The sequence below is a fragment of the Ciconia boyciana genome, chromosome 8 (genome assembly GCF_034638445.1).
Source record: "Ciconia boyciana chromosome 8, ASM3463844v1, whole genome shotgun sequence".
Classification (NCBI taxonomy): Eukaryota; Metazoa; Chordata; class Aves; order Ciconiiformes; family Ciconiidae; genus Ciconia; species Ciconia boyciana.
This window is the reverse complement of record NC_132941.1, coordinates 26,942,102-26,965,280: the sequence shown is the minus strand read 5'-3', so window position 1 is coordinate 26,965,280 and position 23,179 is coordinate 26,942,102. Positions and strand designations below refer to the sequence as shown.

At 38.5% G+C, this 23,179-nt stretch overlaps 1 protein-coding gene across 4 annotated transcripts in view; it reads left to right on the top strand.

Annotated features, from left to right (window-relative positions):
- Positions 1-23,179, top strand: part of PCDH15 (protocadherin related 15) — a 378,762-nt gene that overhangs the window by 168,170 nt on the left and 187,413 nt on the right. For all 4 annotated transcript variants that reach the window (XM_072869959.1, XM_072869956.1, XM_072869957.1 and 1 more), the window contains exons 10-12: positions 5,936-6,142; positions 18,470-18,604; positions 19,724-19,873. In XM_072869959.1, coding sequence (XP_072726060.1) covers positions 5,936-6,142; positions 18,470-18,604; positions 19,724-19,873 — 492 coding nt within the window. The remainder of the gene's footprint in view (positions 1-5,935; positions 6,143-18,469; positions 18,605-19,723; positions 19,874-23,179) is intronic.

Below are 23,179 nucleotides of genomic sequence, written 5' to 3'. Positions count from 1 at the left end.
CACAAGGGTGCAGTGCACAAGTCACATTCTGTGAATCCATGGAGAAATAGGAACCCTGCATTTAAGCAAAGGTGTCTGCGTTTTGCTTTCTATTAGATGTTTCTCTGAGACAAGACTATACTGCTTTGCGCAGTGGGAGATGACATTGTGAACCTGGGGCTATGGGATGGAGAAGACAGGTGCTTCCAGCTCTGAATAATGCTGATAGTCTGCTAAGTCTTCTTTGCCCACAGCATTCCTCGGCAGCTGTATCCCCCAGACTGTCCAGGCATCCCCACCATGGGTCTGTCCAGCTTTTCTGTGCTTTGCCGTCCTCCAGTGGCAATGAGCACAGGGAGCAGAGATGATGCAAGAGGAGCACCAGAGTGTCTTGCCTATATGCATCAGTGTCCATCTGGAGGCTGTTCTGTTGTCAAAGTTTAGTTTATCTCACCAAGAGGAAAGAAAATTCTGTATTTTTGTTTATTTTCCTAAAGATTCAGGGAGTTTATCGCATTGCTTTCATTTCTGCTTTCTTTTGGGGAGCTGTTTTGTCTAATGCTTTGAATAAGTGAACTTCATGTTGTTCCTGCATAGAACATTTCTTCAAGTTGGTAACCCAGTCCGTTACTCTTCACTCCTCGCACAGTATCTCTGGTGAGACTGGTTTCGTGTCATCTTTAGTCATCTTCCATAAGGATAAAATTATGTGTTGGCCACTACGAATATAAGCATTCTGCAAACTGCATGTAAATGTTCAACACTGCACTTAAACTGCTCAAGCAGCAGATTACATACACTTTCTCACAGCAGATTACATAATAAACATAGCTAAACATCTTTGATTTGAGAATTAACACATTTCACATTATTTTGTCCTTTTTTTTCCTTAGGTGTGCTCAACTACTTAACTAAAGCAGTAGTTGCCAGAGTGTCATTCTGTGCTTCTTTCTTTGTGTATCTTGGGGGCAGTGTGAAGGTACCTGCTGTTCTCCCTTAGGTAGTTTTCATAACAATGTGAAAGTCTAGAGTCTTCATCACCATGTGTGTCGCTGTGATGAAGGCTTCATTGCACACTTGTTCTTTTTTGCTCTATTAGTGCCTCCTTATGATTGTATATCTTCAACCTTAACCATCTAGCCAGCTTCACTGCAGACTGCTTTCTTCGCTGAAGAACTGTGGAGTCCATTTAAGTTCATACAATATCCTTGGGTTTGTTTGAAAGATCACTCATTGTTTTGACAGCAGAGCATGTTCTTTTGGGGATTAGAACCAGAATGCTTTGTGTCTTAAATATCAGTGGCTTGCTTTCTGAAAGAAATGTAAATTGTCTATTCTGTGTGCTCCAAAATATGTGTTGGGAAGCAGAGATGCTCCACCTGTGGCCAGCAAGCCCAAGCAAGAGTTTAATGGGCCACTATGAGGAACAACTGTTTTCACTAACAGCACTGAATGTCTGGAAGAACTTATATATTAATTCGTCTCTTAAAAAAAAAACAAAAAACAAACAAACAAAAAAACCAACACCCACCACCCAAAAAAATCCCCAAGAAGAAGTTAAGGAATAAGGGAATGCAGCAAATATTGACAATATTACAGGTATTGTATATTTTTAGAGAATTATGAAGGGTATGCATCAAAGGTACAAGAACTGCTTCTAGCCAAGAATTGCTTTTGGGAATGTGTTTATGTAACATATGAAAACAAATAAATTTCTCATATTTTATATGAAACTCTTTGTATCAAACAAAAGAAAAAAGAAGTGGCTGTTAGAGAAAATGATTTCTTAAAAAAAAAGTTTGACAGTGAATATTTGTAACTAGCTGCTTACTAATTTCTTCTTTAGTTCTTAATTTGCTTTGTTGGACCCATCATTATGTGTAAAGGCCAAAAGAAAAAAGAACAGTTATTTGTATTGTCCAGTGGCTTAAAACAGAAAAACTCTGGAAGAGGCCTTGTAAAGAAATGAACAATTTGTTCTCCCTTCCAGCTTTCAGCTAAATCTTTTCAAAGAGAGGAAAAGGTTATATCTTTCTGCTCTTATGAATATTACAGCTGTTTTTTTAAAACATGTAATTGTGTACTATAAGGATCAGAAAATAGATACTTTTCTCTATGGAGGTTGTGTTTTGTCCTTTGTATTGGTCAGAGAAGTTTCAATGTAAAGTGATAGCACTAGTCTCTAAAATGGATTAGAAGTGAGTTTTAATGGCAGTTCCACAAGTAGGTAAATTGGATTAGAAAAGCAGAAATTTTACAAGTCTACTAAAATAGCATTAAAGGAAGGTACACTGACAGTTGGTTAAAATTTCAGCACTTTTTTTTTTTAAAGTACTATCCTCTCTTTTACCAGAGGTGTTTTGCTTTACTTTCTTCTGCTGTTGTAAAAGGAGATTCTTTCTGAAGTAGGACATAAGGTCAGATGCAAAGGGCTCAGGCACTGCTGTACCTAATTCTGCCTGGCACTTGAAGAGGAATCTCAGGTCACAGGGTTGGCACTGGGGTTTTCTATTTGGTGCTGGTGAAGAGCTAGGTGCATAGGGCAGCAGAGCGAGTGCATTCATATCTGTCTCACTGCCTGTGCCTGAGCACTGAACCCCGAGAGCTGAGCTCCTGATGCTTTGGGGATTTCCGGTCCTACCCTGATACATCTGTTTCTGGATTAGTTCTGGAGGGGAGGCACTTTGAGTGGCGGTTTCCAAAGCTTGCTTTTTCCTAAATATAGGTGTCTTTGGAAACAAAACTTAATTAAATGGCAAAAGAGGTGAGCTGGGCGTGGTGGTTTTCACATGGTAGTCTTGCAGTAGAGCACTTGCTAAGGAAGTGAAAGAGTGAAGCTGAGTTGTGTCCTGCTGCAGCACTGACACTGTGTCCTGGTGCTGCAAGAAACGCTTGGTTTTGGCAACAAGCAGTTGAGAATTGACTGACTTTCTGAAGGATTAGCTGCCTAATTCTGTCCAATTCTCAAATGGGGAGGCCAAAGTTAATTATTTTGACCAGTGTACCCAACCTAGTGAATAAAAAGGAAAGCACCTGCAAAGTGCTTTTGAGTTGAATTGCCTGCTGAGGAAGGAATCCTTTTCATTGTAATTTTGGTCTCCAGGGCCTAAAATTTTAAGTCCAATCTTGGGAGCACACATCCTTCTTTGTATTTGACCGTATGTAATTTAAAGCACTGTCTTTTCCTTCAGAAAGACACTGCAATACTGTGGTGATGATGATGTAGTAAACACCCTGCATAGATGAGTATTTCTTCTTTTAACCTGGGATGGGTTCTGTGCTCCTTGCTTTAAAGCAATGCCATTATTGTGGCAGTTCAAGCTGTTAAGATTGGGACCTTCTGTTCTTTGCATTTTCCTTTTTTTTTTTTAGAATCTCTTCGTAGCAGTTGCAAGGAACATCAAGGTTTGTTATAAAGAAACTTGCAGCAGTTGTGTGTAAACTTTTTACTGTGAAGAGGCCTATTTTTCTTGAAAGAGTATTTAACGATGCTTAGCCATAGATCTATTTATAAAATAGAATCGGATCAGTATGTGTTTGCTCATAGAGCAGTCTTTTTTCTGACTCTTTTTTCATGCTTTTAGTATATTAACTTAGGCAAAAACTCTCTATATCAGCATGTGTTTGAAGTTTCATCCTACTGGGTCAGTAGCCAGAGTACTTCAAGTAATTTTGGTGATGGTAGTTTTTACACATAAAGTTTATTTTCATTCTGTGGAGCATCAACTTCAAAATAAATCTCACTCTGTAAATTATGTTCAGCATTTGGGAGTCACTTATCCAGTCTCCAATGCTATTGCCAGGTACTACTATACTGAGTTTGAAATACGTTGCTGTTAACTTCTGCAGGACCAGGATTTCTTCAGGGGTGTTTGAGTGCTGCTCTGTTGAATGAAATTCAGTGCAATTGGAAGGTTTATAACTAGATGCTAATAAAACTGATACATGTGATTCTCTTACAATGACCGGTGTGAAGGCAGACTTTCTCAGCTAATGCAAATCTCGTTAAAATTGGTTGGAATCACCCAGAAGCATCGGTCTGCTTGGGTGGACTGGAGCCTGGTGTACCATTTTCCTGTTATGTGTTTTATTTGAATATGAATAATTGAATCTGGCTGAAAAAAATATATTCATACTTAATATGGTAGTAATTATTTGAGACAACTATGGGTTTGATCACTGGTAGTATCCTGTATCCCTAGAAGCATGTAATAACAGCAGTTGATAAGTATGTTGCCTCCTGCACCCTGGTTACTGAAATCTTCATGTGCCAGTGAATTAACTAGCAGAACTCCTAATTTCTTCAAGAGTTTTGTCTCATTAACAGAAATTAATCTCCTAGGAAAAACCTTATTAATTTCAGATCCTAGCGCCTGCTTATGTAAATCCATTTGCCAGATCTGACCTTATCCTCGTGAGTCAGAAAATAGCCACATACAGATAGGTTGGTGGTTGCTTTTAAATCTGCACCAGTATCACTGTTGCCCATCTCTTGGTCAAGAGTAATCCTGATGTATTTTAAAGAGGAAAATACATTTTTCTGAAAAACTGAGTGTTTTGAATTAATTTCTTATGAATTACTAAAAGCGTCATCACCTAATTTGAACAAAATAACAATTTTGATGTTTATACTTCTTTTTGCTTGTGATGGAAGTTTTTATCAACACCATACTATTGTTGCTTGGTAAACAAAGCAAGGCTTTATACAGAATTAACATTTTGCAGACAAAAAAAAAAAAAGTGTCTAAAGAAGAAATTAAAAATAACTAGTTGATGAAATCAAAATAGCATGTTTCCAGAAGAAGGCTCCTTGGATGTTGGATTTGAAAAACGAGGAATTACCTGTTTTGAAGTGGGGGAAATACCAGAATGAAAATAAAATCTCTGCAAACAAAAAGTACTGTTAGCAACAGTAATTTACGTACTGTTTTTTCTCTTCTGAAGCATAATTACACCTGAGAATTTTATTGCACAATACACTTCCCACGTCTGCAGAAAGGTAATGGTGCACTACTTTGCAGTCTCAGGGTCTGTGTGCTTACAGATTTTGGCAATGAAGCCATAGCAATAGGAGACTGTCTTACAGTACCCTACTATTGCCTTGCTACAGGGATGTGTGCAGGACTATAATTAGAACTGTTTTGCTCTTTATAAATTAAAGAACAAATTACTTGTTGTCTTTTACTTCCCTTGTTTGTTTAATTATTCATAGGTAGTAAAACCAAAAAGAAAGCAATGTCATACATTTACATTGGATTAGCACACTGGAATGGGTAATTAGTGCTTTTTTGTTTAGGAAGTTTGAAAATAAGAATAAAACAGATGAAACTATCAGTGAGTAAATCTTGGTAGGTGAGGCGTTGCGATTGAAAAGTGGGGGTTATTAATTGAAGTAGAGAGTTTTGCTTGACATTCAAAAATAGGCAAAACCAAAATTAAAATCCCGCTCATCTAACACTAGAAAGATGGATTTTGGGGGAGAGGGAGAAAGAGTCATATCCAGGGCAATATGCTCTTCCGGTAATCTGTAGCAAGTATTATATGTCCACGTGTACTGTTGTCATCTTTTAGTTTTCACTCTCTTGCTGCTGGTGTGGGTGTAGGTTCTGTTGTACAATCAGCAGCTTCCAGCGTTCTTTCATCCTTCAAAGATTTTTCCAAAATTCTCAATACTGGTAGTTTAAGGAACTATGTTTGCATGTGTGCTGTATAGCTTTGAGTTTCATTGTGACTACTTAAAAGGTTATTGTGACTGAAACTCTTTTTGCTCTTATATCCTAGCTAATTTTTGTTTGGTATTTCTTTTTTTCATGATGCTAAGTTTCATAATAGGGTGATCTATACATTGTTATGTGTTTTTATAACTGGATTGTAATTCTTAATAATAAGCCAACTCCAGTTAGTAACTGTAGTTTTACTTAGCTGAGAGCCTTTGACAAATGAGGTATTTTTTTAGGCTGAACAAGACAACGGCCATCCTCTTCCTGCCTTTGCTAATCTGCACATTGAAGTCCTTGACGAGAACAATCAGAAGCCTTATTTCACAAGACCTACGTATGAGGGCTTCATCCTCGAATCCTCCCCAGTGGGAACGACCATATCTGATAACCAGAATCTGACTTCTCCACTACAAATTGTTGTGCTGGACAACGATGTAGAGGAGGTATGTTTCTTGTTCTTTTATAGTGTCATACTGGTACTTACTTTTTTATTATTTTCAGAGTTCTTTCTTTTTTCTTATTTTTTATTGAGACAAAATTGTTTTGATCAATAAATACAAAAATCTTAATATTGTTATGGTTTCTTTTTTGTTTTCATTCTGATTTCAAATAGATTTGGAAGTGCGTCTGAACTGAAAAACTAATCTGTATTTTACTCAGCTCTCCTTAAGATTGTGTTCTGTTAGAGTTGATGAATGCTTAGTGCGAAGAGGGAAAAAAAATGCATTTTGTGAGAAGGATGAATCTGCCACAGGGTGTGGGGAAATGGGAGAGAGAAGCTCAAAGTGGAAGGAAGTAGTAGTTTGAACAAACCAGAAAGAAGAGGAATAGGAGGTCAGGAGGCTAAAAGTTCAATCCATTCTTTGCTTTACCTGGATTTTGATAACTACCCTTACTCATAGTAAAAACTGGGGATCTACAAAAGAATAGTAACCAAGTAGTAACAATACTACACCTCTAGAGCTAACATTTCTTCTGTTCTCACCACGGCTGTTGCTTTTATGTGTTTTTAGATAACGTTTCTTTTTCCTCTAATTACTGTTGTCTTTCCAGTTGTCCCCTTTGTTCTTTTTTGTTTCTGTTTTCTCTTGTTATCTTCAGATGCGTAAGAAAGTTAAGTTGTAGGCATAGGTTTTGTAGTAATATTTATAGTATATACCAATACTCTTTAATAAAGTTCTTAACTTGATAGTCTGAAAACCATCTTCTGTTTTTGAAAGTTTCACTTTTGACATAGGCAAATTCATTATTTTTGAGAAACACGAGAGGCTGTTGTCACTGAACAGACAGTACTTCACTGCATTAGAGTGATTTATAGTCCTAAGAAGCTATTTTAAAGCCCAAACTCATGTAGAATATGTCCTTCCTATCCATTAAAATCTCAGTCAATTTATGGGCATTCATAAAAATCAGTTGGAAAGGTGAGTGGAAATGGCTGTTGGATCTGGCTTTCTTAGGGGCTGGATAAAAGGTATGGACTAAGTGCATGTGGCAGTCATCAGCAGGCATTGCTGATGATTTGTATTACTTGTGAAATACTCTTGTTCAGCATTGCTTTTGTTAAAAGCAAAGCTGTTTTCTTGTTTAGATCAGCTTAATGGGATCTTGTATATAGGAATATAGGAATTCCTTATTATATAGGAATAAGGCTTAATATAGGAATAAGAAAGGTGTGCAGGCATCAGGTATGTGTTTATATTTACAATACATTGTCTGTTTGTGTTGTATAAAATCTATTCATGTCATGTGTGCCCGAACACAACAGAAATCAAATCATATGAGTTAGTGTCCACAGTTCTAAGTCCTTTTTAAGCTACTAATTTGAGAGATTTTCTCAGAATGCTGCTTTTAGTTCTGTGATCTTTGTGTATTAAACAAAAAAATATGGGGATATTTTTAGATGTTTTTAGCCTAAGCAAATTGATGTCTTTTTTTTTTTTATCCACACCTTCATGAAAGTACTGGTAAAACCCTTTGGTTCAAATGTGCCTTGGTGCATATCTGTTTGTTACAGAAATGTGGAACTTTAGGGCACTATTTATGCCCATCTTATAACATGCGTGGCTGAATATTAACTTTACAAAAATTGAAAGAGAGGCCATTCATCACTTGAAGAGTGGAAGACTGAAACCGAGCAAGTCTGTCTGTGAGACTGATAGACTTACATGTTAGATAGGTATGGTCTGAAACTCAGAATTGGGTTTTTGGCAAGCTGGAGAGCTTGTTGTGAACCGTTTCTGCCTGGGTTGCTACACTGCCAGTTTGGGCGAAAGGACAGCCGAAAATAGTTCAAAAATCTCACTGTTAATCCACAAAGTGCTGCCAGTATTTCTCTATCTGCAAGTCCACCAATGTTCCAGGGACTGAGATATTTGCCCTCAAGCCTTTGTAGCTGCAATGACCTAGGAAAATCCTACTGTGCATACAAAGTCCACAGTGGTAAAAGAAGTCACGTAGCATGGCTAGTGAGGGAGGGGCTGAATCTGTTGTGCTTGAACTAATTCAAAACAACTGTTTTAATTAAAGAGAATTCAGTGTCCTAGTTCAGACACTTAAATCTATGTGGCAGTTTTCCATGCTGGTGGTTTTTTGGGACTCTCTCCTATTTCCTAGTAGGTGATATTGTTACACTAAAGGAATGACAGGAAGACTTTGGACTTCATTAACCTCCAGAGGTTTTTCAGGTTATAGTTAATAGTGCTCTGATTAACCTTTCCCTGGCAGTTGCACAAATCTACCCACAAGATGTCAAAGAGAGATTTGATAATACAAGGTTCTTTGATGTAACTACATATTGGATCATATACAAGACTGAAAATTAAGATTACTTCGAACTGTTAAAAACCTGAATTTGGGCTGACTCTTTCAATGAATCATGTAACTACCAGGTAGTTAGTATAGCACATGATATTTGTATACACTCAAACTGCAAATATTTAATTTCAAAAACTTCTGCATGGAAGAGTAATTTGTTTCTTTAATATAAACTACTTTATGAGGTTTGTAACATAATCCTGGTATTTATGTTCACCACTGAAAGTGCTTTCAGTTACTGATTTTGTCAGTACAAGTTCACTACCTTGTTTTGAGGGCTGCTCTGAAAGTCATCACAAGCAGTTTTGACCATAGGGCTCCACATCTTATTGTTGTGCCTTCTCTGTAGTACAGTAGCATGTTCCCATGAAGTTATCTCAATATTTGGATATTGAATAGAGTGGTTCATTGATATACTTGTGTTTGCCTGCACTAGAAATTTCAACATAGGTGTGGCCCAAATTTTTGTAGTTTTAATTGCATCACTAATGTCATGGTTTAACTCCAGCCAGTAACTAAGCACCACACAGCCACTCGCTCACTCCCCCATAGTGGGATGTGGGAGAGGGTAAAATCAGAAGGGCAAGAGTGAGAAAACTTGTGGGTTGAGATAAAGACAGTTTAATAGGGAAAGCAAAAGCCCCTCACACAGGCAAGGCAAAGCAAGGAATTCATTCACTACTTCCCATGGGCAGGCAGGTTTTCAGCCATCTCCAGGAAAGCAGGGCTCCATCACGCGTAATGATTACAAACGCCATCACTCCGAACATCCCCCCCTTCCTTCTTGATCTGGACAGGCTGGATCGATGGGTTGAGGTCAATTGTATGAGGTTTAACAAGGCCAAGTGTCGGGTCCTGCACTTTGGTCACAACAACCCCATGCAACGCTACAGGCTTGGGGAAGAGTGGCTGGAAAGCTGCCTGGCGGAAAAAGACCTGGGGGTGCTGGTTGACAGCCGGCTGAACATGAGCCAGCAGTGTGCCCAGGTGGCTAAGAAAGCCAACAGCATCCTGGCTTGTATCAGGAATAGTGTCTCCAGCAGGAGTAGGGAAGTGATCGTGCCCCTGTACTCGGCACTAGTGAGGCCACACCTCGAATACTGTGTTCAGTTTTGGGCCCCTCAGTACAAGAAGGACATTTTGTTGCTGGAGTGTGTCCAGAGAAGGGAAACAAAGCTGGTGAAGAGTCTGGAGAACAAGCCTTATGAGGAGCGGCTGAGGGAACTGGAGAAGTTGTTTAGCCTGGAGAAAAGGAGGCTGAGGGGAGACCTTATTGCTCTCTACAACTACCTGAAAGGAGGTTGTAGTGAGGTGTGTGTTGGTCTCTTCTTCCAAGTAACTAGTGATAGGACGAGAGGAAATGGCCTCTAGTTGCGTTGGGAGAGGTTTATACTGGATATTAGGAAAAACTTCTTTACTGAAAGTGTGGTCAAGCATTGGAACAGGCTGCCCAGAGAGGTGGTTGAGTCACCATCCCTGGAGGAGTTCAAAAAACATGTAGATGTGGCATTTCTGGACATGGTTTAGTAGGCATGGAGGTGTTGGGTTGATGGTTGGACTAGGTGATCTTAGAGGTCTTTTCCAGCCTTAATGATTCTATGATTCTTCTTCCTCAGCTTTATATACTGAGCATGATGTCACCTGGTATGGAATAGCCTTTTGGTCAGTTGGGGTCAGCTGTCCCAGCTGTATCCCCTCCTAGCTTCTTGTGTACCTGGCAGAGCATGGGAAGCTGAAAAGTCCTTGATTTAGTATAAGCACTACTTAGCAACGACTAAAACATCTCTGTATTATCAACACTGTTTTTAGCACAAATCCAAAACATAGCCCCGTACTAGCTACTATAAAGAAAATTAACTCTATCCCAGCCAAAACCAGCACAACTAATAATAAAAAGATGTGTCCAATCTGCAGCAGATATTTCAATTTGGAGCACTAACAGAACTTAAATAATCTGCATCCAAAGACGATGGAAAACAAGTTTATCATTCTTGAACACAAGCTGCTTTAGGCAGCTGATTAGAAGTTGTTAAATATTTCTGTGTTTCAGTACAAATAGACCTGAAATGTCATATCCACAGGAAGTGACCATTCAAGGGCCCAAAAGTATTTCCCAGTGAACTTAACACTTGGTTGTTTTACATCATGTTGTTATTTTCATTGGACAACTAATAACAGGAGTTTGGTTAAGTTAGTGAAAAATCTAGTTCAGTCACGACACAAAATGACACAGAGACAAAAGTTTTCCAGTTAATTATTTTTGTTTATTATTGAAAAAGTGTAATATTTCACTGTTGCATGATGAATAACTGCCAAGGATTTCTAGACTGGGAAATGATGTGGCGTAAAAACTTAATTTTGACACCCCATTCCCCCAAAGTGAGGACAAAATAATGACGATCTCTGGACCTGCTGGGTTGTAATGCCATGTGCCGGGGGAGATGGGCTGTGGTGTAACCTGGCCAGTGTCCCTCATGTTCTGTCCTTCTCCTTGCTGCTAGGATGGCTCTGTACCTGCAAGGACGCTTCCGTTATGTAGGGGGGGATAAGGGCCAGTGGCACAGCCGTAAGTGCTCATTACCAAGCCTGGGAGATACAGGGGGAGGGAAGGGTTGCTCTGTCTCAACAACCTGAACTACTTAGGGAACCTGGTGCCAGATTCCATGACTGTATCAGTCTTCTCTCTTGCATGTTTTGTTGATGCTTAAGGCCAACCAGACCTGATGCATCAGATCTACCAGAGGTGATGTGTCCTCTCTCTTTCCAGAATGCTGACTTTCCTGAATGTAGACTTATCTCAGGACATAGAGACCTGCCTGCAGCCACAGAGAGATGATCAGCCTTGTCCTTGGGTGGAAGTGCTCTGTGCAATTCCCTATTCCTTTGGCATCACCTGGCTCATGCCAGCATAGCTCTTTCTAGTTCTATGAAATGGTGCACGTGTAACATGGATGTGAGGGAGGAGAGAATCAGATTTAACTGCCTGTGTGTTAATACATGTGTCAGTGATTCATGTGGTGCTTATAACCTGTTGTGGGCATAAGACTTCAGCAGAGTAAGGCTGGGAGTGCAGTAGTTACATGTAACTCATAAATAAAAACAGCCAAACAAACTAAAATGACAGGTGTCTTCTTGCTGGGACTAGGTGGTAGCTCAGGGTAGGTTAGTAAGCACAGGTAATGCTTATTAACTTTTGCAGGTCTTAATGTTCTGATGACTTCATTGTATCTTGGTAAATTAATGTATTTAGTACGTAGGGATTGCTGATGAGAAGCTGACATAGATCCTCTACGTGCTTGTGCATGTTAGTTTCCAATACTGACACTGGCTAAATGTATTCAGTCTTTCAATTGACGAATCAGTTGAGATTATATTTCACATTAAAATAACTCCCTGCTTCAGATAAATGCATGAAGAAAGTGGTCATCTTAACTATGTATCTTAAGAAAAAACCAACACACATTCTAAATTTAAAACTTGTGGGAATTATAATAGGGTCCTGCTATAAACTTTCCAAAAATTAATTTATAGATGTGACATTGAGAACAGACCTTTAACTAGAGCAGCACTGCCAAGTGCTGATATAATTAAGTGGTCTGTTTAAATGGCATAAATTAAATTAAGCCATACGGGTACCTTAAGACCTGAGTAAACCAAAGCTGAGATGAGGAATTTAAACAGTATGATCTGATTGCTGTTTACATAAGGCTTCCTGAGCCACTTGCTTCCTTACTCTTTTGGTTCCATGGGAGGGTGCTAATTTCTTCTGCTCTGGTGGTTAGGGTTGGTGAAAAAGCTACACAGTAACAGCCTTACTGCCTTGTATGCCCAGTCTTGTTGAAAGTCTCTTAAAAACAAACACGCATGCACACACACACACACACACACACACACACACACACACCCCCAACCCAGGATTTAACTTCCAAGTGGAAAGACACTAATCAGCATTCATATCCATTACATAATACTCAACTACGAAGCTGTTGCTGATACCACATGCAGTGTCTTGATGAATAAACTCGGGGTGTAAGGTAATTTGTACATTGCTCATTAGAACACAGAATTTATGTCATGTTTATAAGGTGTGCCAGCATGTGTTCAAAAGCATTTAACATCCCAGCACACATTCAGAAAAGGACCTGTTCAGTAACCCTGATGCTTCAGCGAATGCCTACAGCCCAGTGCAGCATCCCTGGGAAGTGGAATATGATGCAGGTCAGTTATTACCATAGGTTCCTCTCCAAATCCTTTTCTACTAGACCAGTTTCTTGTTTTATGATTCCATTGTCTACAAAGTTGAAGTCAAACTAAGTAATGGTTGCTCAACATCTGCGTTTCCAGAGCACTTGTGGGAAATTTTAAAGAATTATTATTTTACATAAAGGCGTCTCAGTAGCAACCCAAGAGGACAGAGCAAATAATGGATAAAATAACTTTTAAATGTAACTACAAATGCAGGTCATGGATTTTCAATGATATATCAAGATAAGGAAAAATAATGGATTTTTTTATCCAAGAGTACTGAAGCATTTTAAATACTGAAACGTTTTTCTCTAATATTTGCCTGATTGCTTGTATCTTTCACTGTTATTGTTTGAACTTGTTTTGCAGCCAGTATTCTCTTGAGAGGAGAGTTCTCATAATACTGCTATCCCTGTATAGCACTTCTGTGACACTCTAATAGTCACATTACAAAATAATAATTCAGGAAATATTCTTCCCAAATGTAACAGCTCATTAATATCATTATTAAAACAAACAAAAGGGAAAGGCAAAGCAAAAAGGCTTCTTCTCTTTCTTTAGGCTTTATAAAGATAGGGTTTTTTCTTTTCTGAATCTTTCTGCTTAAAACGGAAAAATAAAAATCTTAACATTGAATTGCAACCATAGCATTGTATTTCTTCCTTTATTTGTGCAGGATGCATACCTAATGTTTTCTGCCTTCTGAAGCTATTCTTTCTCTCTTTGAGTTTCTTGGAGTCCTCAAGGAATTTCTTTTTTGTATATCTGCCCTTTTTTAAACAAATGCTATTGCTAATTAGTGGAAGTGCTGAAGATGCTGGCATTTGTTTTTTGCCCTCTCCCAGGAGTGGCTCATTTGTATGAGGAACAGAAGATTATTTTTTTCAAAACTTTTCTGTCGGCTTTTCATTCAGGGAGGGGCACGGCCCTTTGCACCTCAACTTGAAAAAGTCTAAAAAGTGTTGTAGCACTTTTTAGTCCCTGACTTTATAGTCATGCTAGTGCTGCAGCCCTTGCTTTGTGCCAGGACTGGAAAGGTTTTGGTGGTGACTGAAAGAATTCAGAATTAAAGCAGTGCTCAGCATCCATCCTGGTTCTCTCATTAGCCTTTTGACATCTTTTCCTCCAAAGTGGAGATGACACAAATGGTGAAGAGCTTTTTTTATTGTTATTTTTAAATTGTACAATTAAATATTATTTAAATAAACTCACTTTAAAGAAAAAATATTTAAAGAGAAAAAAATCATTCATAGGGTGTCCTGGGCAAAGTCTTCTCAGACTGGTTTATCTCCCTCAGTTTTTCAGTTGCTCAGAATTTAGGCTTGATTTGTTCTCCTCCTTGGGTTCTGTTGATCTAAGCGGTTTTATGACTTAAGCCATCACAAAGACTTCTCAGGAGACTGTGCTTCAGGTTATTTTTCTGATATCTAATGGCAATGTTAAAGATGCAGGAAATTCAATCCAGATGCTGTGTCTTCCTTGTCTATTCCATCCAAGCTATTGTGAACCTGGATGACCATCTCATTAGGCCCCGCAGAACTCATCTCATACAAGTTAGAGAAAAGCAACGAGGTCAGTGCTAACACAGTCTGATTGCAAGACCCTTGTCAGTGGGACTGAGAATCTCACTTGCTTTGCCTCTGCAAGACTGTGAATCTCAGATTTTTCCAATGAAAGACATGAGTGGAAAAGATTTTCTACTTTCACCCAGAAATGAGGAGGTCAAATGCTGGAAACATCTCTTCAACAAAATAACTCTCTTCCATGCGCATTTCAGTGCTGATCATCCTCTGCATGAAGAATGTTGGAAAACCAAGATGTGTCATTAAATTATCTTTGTTATTGTTACAGCTTTTTGGAGACAAGCCTGTGCTAGCAATCAGGAAGCTTAAGCAGTTCTGATACTCTTGGGTGCTTGTTCTGGCTACTCTGGAGAATTTAACAGCCAAATATATTCCCTCTAAAAAGTCCTTGGGGATGTTGAAACACATACAGAATATGTGTCATTGTCTGCTCATTCTTGACAATATCATGTAATTTTGGTTTAATCTTAGTAAATTGTAGAAAACTGTTTGCTTTAGGAAGAGCTTGTAAGCCCTTGTGGGAGGGAAGGAGCAGCAGAAATGTAATATTAGCATCTGCACAGGCTTTCAAACTTTCAGGAACTTCTCCAGAAATTTTCAAGCAGAACAAATTCAAATGCAGGCTTTGTTTATTAAGAGTGCATTGAAGCACTTTATGCATCTCATTTTATTGTATTTTTCTCTATAACCATTTTTTTCACAAATGTACTGCTTTTATGATGTCCATCAGTATCAGGTTTGTGTTTCTTTACTTGTATTCATTTTGTATCATATGTTTTTCTTTGTAGCTTGCACCAGGTGTCATTCCTGTAGGTATTGGGTATTATGTTTGCAAAATTACTTCTTGTTTTAATTGTGTGCTTTATTTATTTATTTCCCCCTGTCCTCCTTGATTTTTCTCTGCCCTGTTGGTGTTGGAGACTGGGACTGTCATTTGTTTTGTGAAGCCTGCAAAGAGCCCTTTGAACACATTGGACCAAATTCATTTAGGGCATAAAGTTGTACTGTGGTTATGTTATGATTGCTTTATGTTCCTTAAATAATTATATGTCTTTATAGAAATCTTAAGTATTACAAAAAGGTTTTTTTAATTTAAAAAGTACCTACTAGTCAGTTTGAAGTATGCAGACCATATCAGGTTTGAACTGCGTGCTTGAAAGGGTCTTTGCAGGTTGCATGTATACTCTTTTGTGTGGATTCTGATAGTTTTCTACATAAAATTATATGCCAAACAATTTAGCAGAGACAAGCTAGTCTACCTGACCCAGTAATGTTGTCAGAAATCACAATGCTTAAGTCGAGGGCCCAAAATAAAATAATAGTTTAAAAAATAAAAGTATTGGAAATAGTGTTGGCAACATAGATGGATTATTTCCCAGAAGTGTATTCTCTCACAGTATCTGCCACATAAAACATTCACAGTTAAGTTGAGCAGACTTTCTTTCAGCATAAAATGTTATAAAAATGTAATCTTGGCATAACAAGATTATGGCATAACAATCTTGGCATAACAATGCAAAGATTAAGGAAATAAATTGCTTTGTAGTTTCAATATGTATGGAAGATGATAGAAATAGGCATTGATTGCAGTAAAGGCAATTTAATTTACACATTAGGATAAAATTTCTAATACAAGAATACCTAAGGAATAGGTTAGATTACTTTGGGAGTGTATGGGATCTCCATCATTGGTTTTTCTCAAGAACAAATTAGGAAAAAAATACTGTTTATTAGTGTTCAAAACGGCAAGTCAAGCAAGAACTGTAACAACTAACCCGAGTTTTTTGAAATTAAATTTTTGACTGACTTTAGTGTCTACAAAGTGAACAATTATTGGCAATTACCTTCTGTAATTTTTCATGGAAAAAAGAAATTACCGTTTGCATTGCTAGCTGTAAAATGAATTTTAATTTTACTGAAAGCTGGCATAGTTGCAGCAAAGCTTTAGGCAATAGGAAACCACTCATTTGGAACACTTTGATATTTCTTTCATGTAGCTTTTGGCAACTGAAATAGTTTCTCATTTAAATAGTATAATCTTAGCCTTCCAAAACGTGCGCTTTAGAGTATTTTGGATTGCTAAAATAAGTTTCTCTTTCTCCTTCTGTTGTACTAATCTGTCCTCATAGTTGTTCATTATGACACTTAGTGCATGTTAGAGTTGGCTCCAGTGTTTATGCCTACTATACTGTAGGGATTGGTGAACTTTCCAGTGGTCTGTTTTCTTTTTTTAGTTATGTAGGAATGACAATAATGACAGGGTAGGAGTTAACCTCCTGGAAGCGTTTTGGATTGAGGTTGAGAAAATGTTCAGAGAAGAAGAACATAATGCTACTTTTTGGATAATTTGTTGAATTCAGCTATTTCTGACTGCGTTGTGTCTCCTACTCTGTATGGGGCAGGTTCTGTAGAATTATGTTGGAAAGTAGCTGGTAAAAATACTTCTCGAGTTATGCCTTGCGCAGCCACTGGATTTTCTGTTAGGTTTTATTCTGCTTCCTCTGTCCTCTCTAGTCCTAAGATTCCTCATCTCCACATTATTTGGGGCAGTTCAGAACAGTTTTTATAGGACTCATCTCCTAGCCTTTTGTGTTTTGACCGATCACATTTGCATTCCTCTTTTGTAACCTTGCCTCATATAACAGAAATAAACTAAATAACTAATGACCAAGAGTAGCACATTAAGTCAGGTTAAATCAACCAGATTACATACAAGGACACAGAAATGTTTGTTGGAATAGTGTAGGCAATAAAAGGTAATGTAGTTTATTTTTAAATTTAACTGTAATATAGTGACGCTTGCAGTCTAATCAGTTTAATAACTCAATGGCATCTTTAAAGAGATGGGGGAAGATGTTGAGATATTTCATTCTGGTCACGATTCACATTTCCGGCATTTCAACAACACTGACATCCTGGAAAAGTGCCTGAATTTGTGGGGCTTTTCAGAACCACCAGGGCATACAGAGCTTAAACACCCTTTTTGCCTGCTCTGTGCTGGCATCCAGGACTAAGGGTAGGAAGTCCATTTTGCAGCTTTGTATCCATCTGGCAAGTTCACACTGGAAGGAACTGGCTTGAGGTTCTGGACTTCAGTTAATCTGCTCTGTTCCCTGTGAATACAGTACTAACTTCTGATTCTGTGCATGGCAGAGACATTCCTCCCCCTTTCTGTTAGCTGAGATTCCATTTGCCCCAAAATTAATATCAGTCTTTTTCCCCAGGGAACATTTCATTCTTCTTCCCCATACTCTTATAATCTGCCAACCATGCTAGGAGAGAGGATGGAAATGGAAGGATGAGTTCCTGAGTGGTTGCTCAGGGGGTGTCTCATGAGGCATTGCCGTATCTTTATGTTGTCACGTGGTTTTGCATGCAGCTTTAGAACTGCAGCACCGCTCTTAGTGCTCACCTGGTTGTACGTGGAGCCATCCAGACCTGAAATCCGTGTTCCCAGCAGGCTACCTAGGGAAGTAATGAGTAAAAAATTAACAGTGCCTTGACTTGCCTTTTTTTTCTCTCTTTACCTTAAAATGTTACTTCGTATTGAAAATTATACCACAGTTGCTTTACTATGGTTTTCACCTGATCAGCTGGGAGATTTGTAATTGTGTATCAATGTATTTTGATTCTTTTCGAGACGTAAGGAGAATTTCTGAAAGCATCTATTTAGCAATATGCTTCAACACATATTATTATCTTTTTTCATTGCATCAACCCAACTGTTTTATCGCTCCATTAATCAAAATAAGTTTTGTTTTGTTTTTAATATGGTTGAAGACAAATGCTTGAGTCTGGTTTCTTATATTGGTCAGCTATATTTGGCTTAAAAATTACTGTTTTAATGAAAAGAAGCATCATTTAAAACTAACAGATACAAGTGTTTGTTTACCATTGGGTTTACTTACTCTATAGGTTAAAGTGTATTTTTAATATGTCTTTCATCAAGATGATTAGATTTTTAGATCAGCACTTTTTTTAATATAGTTTTGTAGATTGTTATTCACAGTGTTTGTACTTTCTGCTTATTTAGGTTTCAACTAAAACAAGCACTTGCATTGGGTAATTGGAAACTTAATGGTATATATGAATTTATAATAAAATGCTCTTTTTTGATATCATTTATAGACCAAGGATCCCCAGCTCCATCTCTTTTTGAACGATTACAATATGTTTTTCACTGTGACTCAGAGTGGCATCACCCGCTACCTCACCCTGCTGCAGCCTGTTGACAGAGAAGTCCAGCAGCTTTACACCTTCTCGGTAAGCTAAATGCACTTGAAGGCACATCAGGCATTGTTCAGAGCAAGTGTTGAAAAATCATTAGTTACAACATCGTTGTAGATCATTAAAATGGCACAGAAGAAGAAAACCAGTGAAGGATGAGCAGAAGCAATACTGGGGGTGGGGGGAGTTGATAATTGGGGTAGTGTGCTCTTCCAAAATGCATGTGTTTGATTTGATAGCAACATTTCAGATCCCCCTACCAGCATCATCTCCATGGTCTCAGGCTTATATCCTGCTCCTCACCACCCTCCCATGACACAGTCTGACTCTTGTGTATCTGGCATGGCCTTTGAAGGCCACCTTTGCCAGGTCTTTTCTCGGCCCTTGAGACATGAATGTGATGCCTGTAAATGGCCTTTTTGCTTTATTTTAGTACAAAATAAAAAAGTAGGCTAACATAAACCACAGCCAGCAATATGTAAAAAAAGAAAAGCTTGAATGGACTTAATAATCCCTCGGGCATTTCCCAGTCTGTGAGTAAACATCTTAACAGCCCTACAGCAATTTGCAAATGTGCTGTAGGGAAACCCTGTTCCTCTGCAGGGGCTCCCAAACAATGCCTCCGTATTTTCTGTCCGTTTAGCATTTGAAAGGAGAGCTCAGATTTCCTCTATGGAGTAAGAAGGCCTCTAGCTCTTTAAGTCCCACCTTAAAATGCTGTCTTTGAGGTTTAACATAACGTATAGCAGCTCCTGTGTGTGGCCGTGCCCAGGCCTTGCTGTGTTAGGTTTGTGAGCTGTTGTGGCCAGGCCCTGCTCCTTGAGGGTGTTCAGCACAGCTGGGGACGGGCCCTTCCAGCCATGGACTGCAGCTCAGATCCCGGCCCCAGCCCTCATAACTGTTTCCCTCTCATTTCTCCTGCTAATCTGACACAGTATGTTTTAAAGGCATTGTTTCACTTTGCTTTTGCCCTGAGTCTTGCGCGCTGCAGGCTCAAGCTCAGCTGAAGCTTCCTGTAGTTGTAAGTGCAGACAAAAAATGAAAAATGAAATGCTGATTTTTAGTTGTCACACTGTGTTTTCTCATAGTTGGAATTGTATAAGAACACACCATTAAAATATGTTCCTGTTCTGCCTTTTTTTTTTTAACCTGAAGATGACAGCTTCTGATGGTGTACAGGAGAGTGTTGCAGTGACAGTCAATATCCTGGTGATTGATGCAAATGATAATTCCCCAGCCTTCTCCAATATATCATACAATGTCAAGATTTACACAGATATGAGGCCTGGGGAAGGCGTTATAAAGGTAATTTCAGGTCTTTTTATTAGCTTGTTAACTCACTTTTTGTTAGCAGTAGATGGTCTCATTAATACAAATTGGAGATGCACTGAAAACAGCTAGAAATGAAGTTTGTGTATCTCGATCTGCTGCATTAGTTACATAAATATTAAAAAGTTGATAATACTAAATGATAGGCCTGTCTTACATAGCTGCAGTTCAGCTGTTTCATCTGAAGTTTTACAAAACCTTGTCATCTGAAAAATCTCAAAAGAAAAAAATATTCCTCTGTATTAGCGGGATATTGAAATAAAATATTTTGGGAGAACATGTAAACAGTTCACTAGAACATAACCAGAAGTGTTTTACCATGTCATAAAACCTTTTGGTTTTTACAGAAGCCGTTTGTTTGTAGAGCAAATGAGCAGTGAAAAATGTGTTGAACACAGGCCCAGAGAGAGAAGCACTTTTAATTAAAGTTTGCAAGAACTGATTTATGTTTCAGTGCAGACTGGAGGTGAATCCTGGTTGCACTGAAGTTAATGGAAAAAGGCTTTTTTGGGTAGTAATTCTTCTAAGATATCAACCATGCTCCTGAGTGCTTCCAGTCTAGATGGATGAGAAGACAAGATGCTGTTAGTGGAGGTCAGCATTCAAGGATGGGAGAAGACAGTTGGGAGTATTGGGGGGGGGAGGGGGGCGGGAATCAGCTGACTTAACTAATAAAATACCATTTTCTGGAATATAATCAGGAATTAAGCATTTGAAGGTAGCAGTGATTTAACAGTATTAGGAGAAGAGAGTTCAGTCTCTGTTCTGACATATGCCCTACTTGAGCTGTATTGGCTTGCTGCATTTGCAATCTTCGATCTTCATTAATGTTAGTCTTGTCTTTTCATCAGTCTGGGCTACAAGTGCTTAAAAAGCATCAATGAGAGCCATGGGGACATTTTCGCGAGATTTGGGGGAAAGATAAAAGTTTGAAACATAATTAAATTCCTTCAAGCTATGCACAAGGCTGTGTGGGGGAAAAAAAAAAAAAAGAGACCAAATACTGTTGTCCTGAACGATCGAAAGGCAGGTGGAGCTCAGGAGCTGTATTTGCAACATCTCATAAACTTCTAACTCCCTGTATAAATATGTGGATTTTGCGAGTACAATACATTCACTTGATATTTAAGGTACAGAGATACATACAGTGCTGAAAATATTTACATCAAGGCTTTTTTTCCTAAAGCATAAGCACTCTAGTCCAAAAATAAATTATTAGGGTTATCACATGGCCTTTGTTGTGCAGGGCATCAGGCAAAGTAGAGTGTTGTGGATTTAAAGTATCTGAGTATCTAAATGGTTTTTCCTTTTAAAGGTGCCTGTGCCAGGAAACATGAGGCAGAAGATGTTGCTAAATGAGATTGCAGCATGTGTGAAAAGAATGGTACCCAAAGAAGGCCTTAGTCCCCAAAGTACCCTTCAGTCCCCAAAGTTGGCCTTAAGGATACTCTGAGCTGCCTGAGTTGTGGTTATGGTACCTGGGGTCAAGTAGAGCAGCTACTGTGCTTTTCTAAAACAGCTGCAATGCTACAGTACTTCTGTGTTCAAGGGAATGTGCTGTTCTGAGGCTTTATACTTTCTGGTGTTTCAACTGCAAATATTTTCAGATCCTGGAGGTGTGCAAACAGCAGGAGTACAAATTCCTTAATAAATTGTTCCTTCTGGGAAAAAGCAAGAGGGTGGCTCTGCAAGGCCATCTGCGTTAGCCTGTGCCACCAGAATTAGCTTAGCTGAGACACAAATTACTTTGTGAGCTGGTTTGGTCTGAGAGACTATTATGTTCCTGCTCCTCCACTGCCCATGGCAGCAGTTACCTTTCGCCTTCCCACACTGACACTGTGTAACCGCTTGTATAAAGAACATCGATCTGATCAATGGAATTATGCAGATTAGAAACACTGCAAGGACAAAAAAGTGCAAGGGTAGAAATGGTAAGAGGAAAAGTTTAGATGTAAATATTGTGCAGAGCATTTGAACTTAGTTAATGCCTGAAGTAGGTCTGGAACAGGTCCCTTCTAGAATGACATTGTGAAGTTGGAAATGAGTAGTGGGGAAGTCAGGCCTTAAACTTGCCTTTGCTAAAAATTAAAATTATTTTGAAAAACGTAAGAGTTCTGAGAGTGAGTTTTTTCCTTCCTCCACACTTCTGTCTGCAAGGTCAACACGTGGTTACTTTCAGACTATGTGAGTTTATAATGTGGTCAGAGATGGAGGGTAGAAAATTCTGGCTGTTTGGGGAGAGGGGTGGTTTTTCAACTAATCTTACATTGCCAGATGATCTGAGTTTATAAACTAACTGACATAAAAAAACCTAAGAGTCATCTTAAGATTTCTGCATGCTATAATAATGCCAGTAATAATGATTTTGGGCTGCTGGAGTATTTGGGAAGTTGCTCACCTTGTTATTCTGCCTGGGCTGCAGGCACTGAGTCTTTCATTCAGTGTTATAGGAGTGTGAGGAATGGGATTTGTCTTGTGGAGTTATGAGTAGCCACTGAGTCTGTGGTGCCATGCATACCCATGGGTTTCCTTAGGCCAGGAAGGTGGATATGTGCTGCCTGGTCACTATTTGCTTCTGCTTTATAAATACCTTCTCAAATGGAAAACAGACTTTTTTTTTTTTTAACTGCTAATACAGTGATTTTGATTATATATTTAGCTTGTTCTCTGTATTTGGAACAAACTCATCTTGTAACCCTATCTTATAATTGATTTAAGAATCATTTGAGATTCTCTGCTGTGAGGTGATGATCAGCTGTGATAGTTCTCAGAGGAAAATGACACAGGTCAGGTATGATTAGTCTGTAAAAACCACTTTCTCTAATCAGAGAAAGGTTAGAAAAAAAACACTGACCTCAGTGAATCTGTACAATCTCATAATCATTTACTCATAAGCAATGGCTTGGACTTAACTCTACTCAGACTTATTTTCAGAGATGATCAAGAAAGTATTTCTTTAACGAAGCATGTCATCTTTCTACAAAAATGAAAATTTCTGATATAGCAGTGTAAGTGCTCTCATGTAGTTGCCACTTTGCTTTTATTATCCTGAGTGTAATAAGGGTTTAAGATTTTTTTTTCTGTTTTTGATGAATGCAGTTGCATGAAAATGTACAAATAACCCCAGTTTGTACTTGCTTGTTGTCCCATTTTGTGGGAAAATGTTTTGATTTTAGTCCTGAAAAATAACCCCAAACATATTAGTTAATAGTTTAGATTGCGTTTACTGTCTGGTACACTCTTAAAAAAAGGTAAATTAAAAAATCCTTAGGCTCTGCTTGA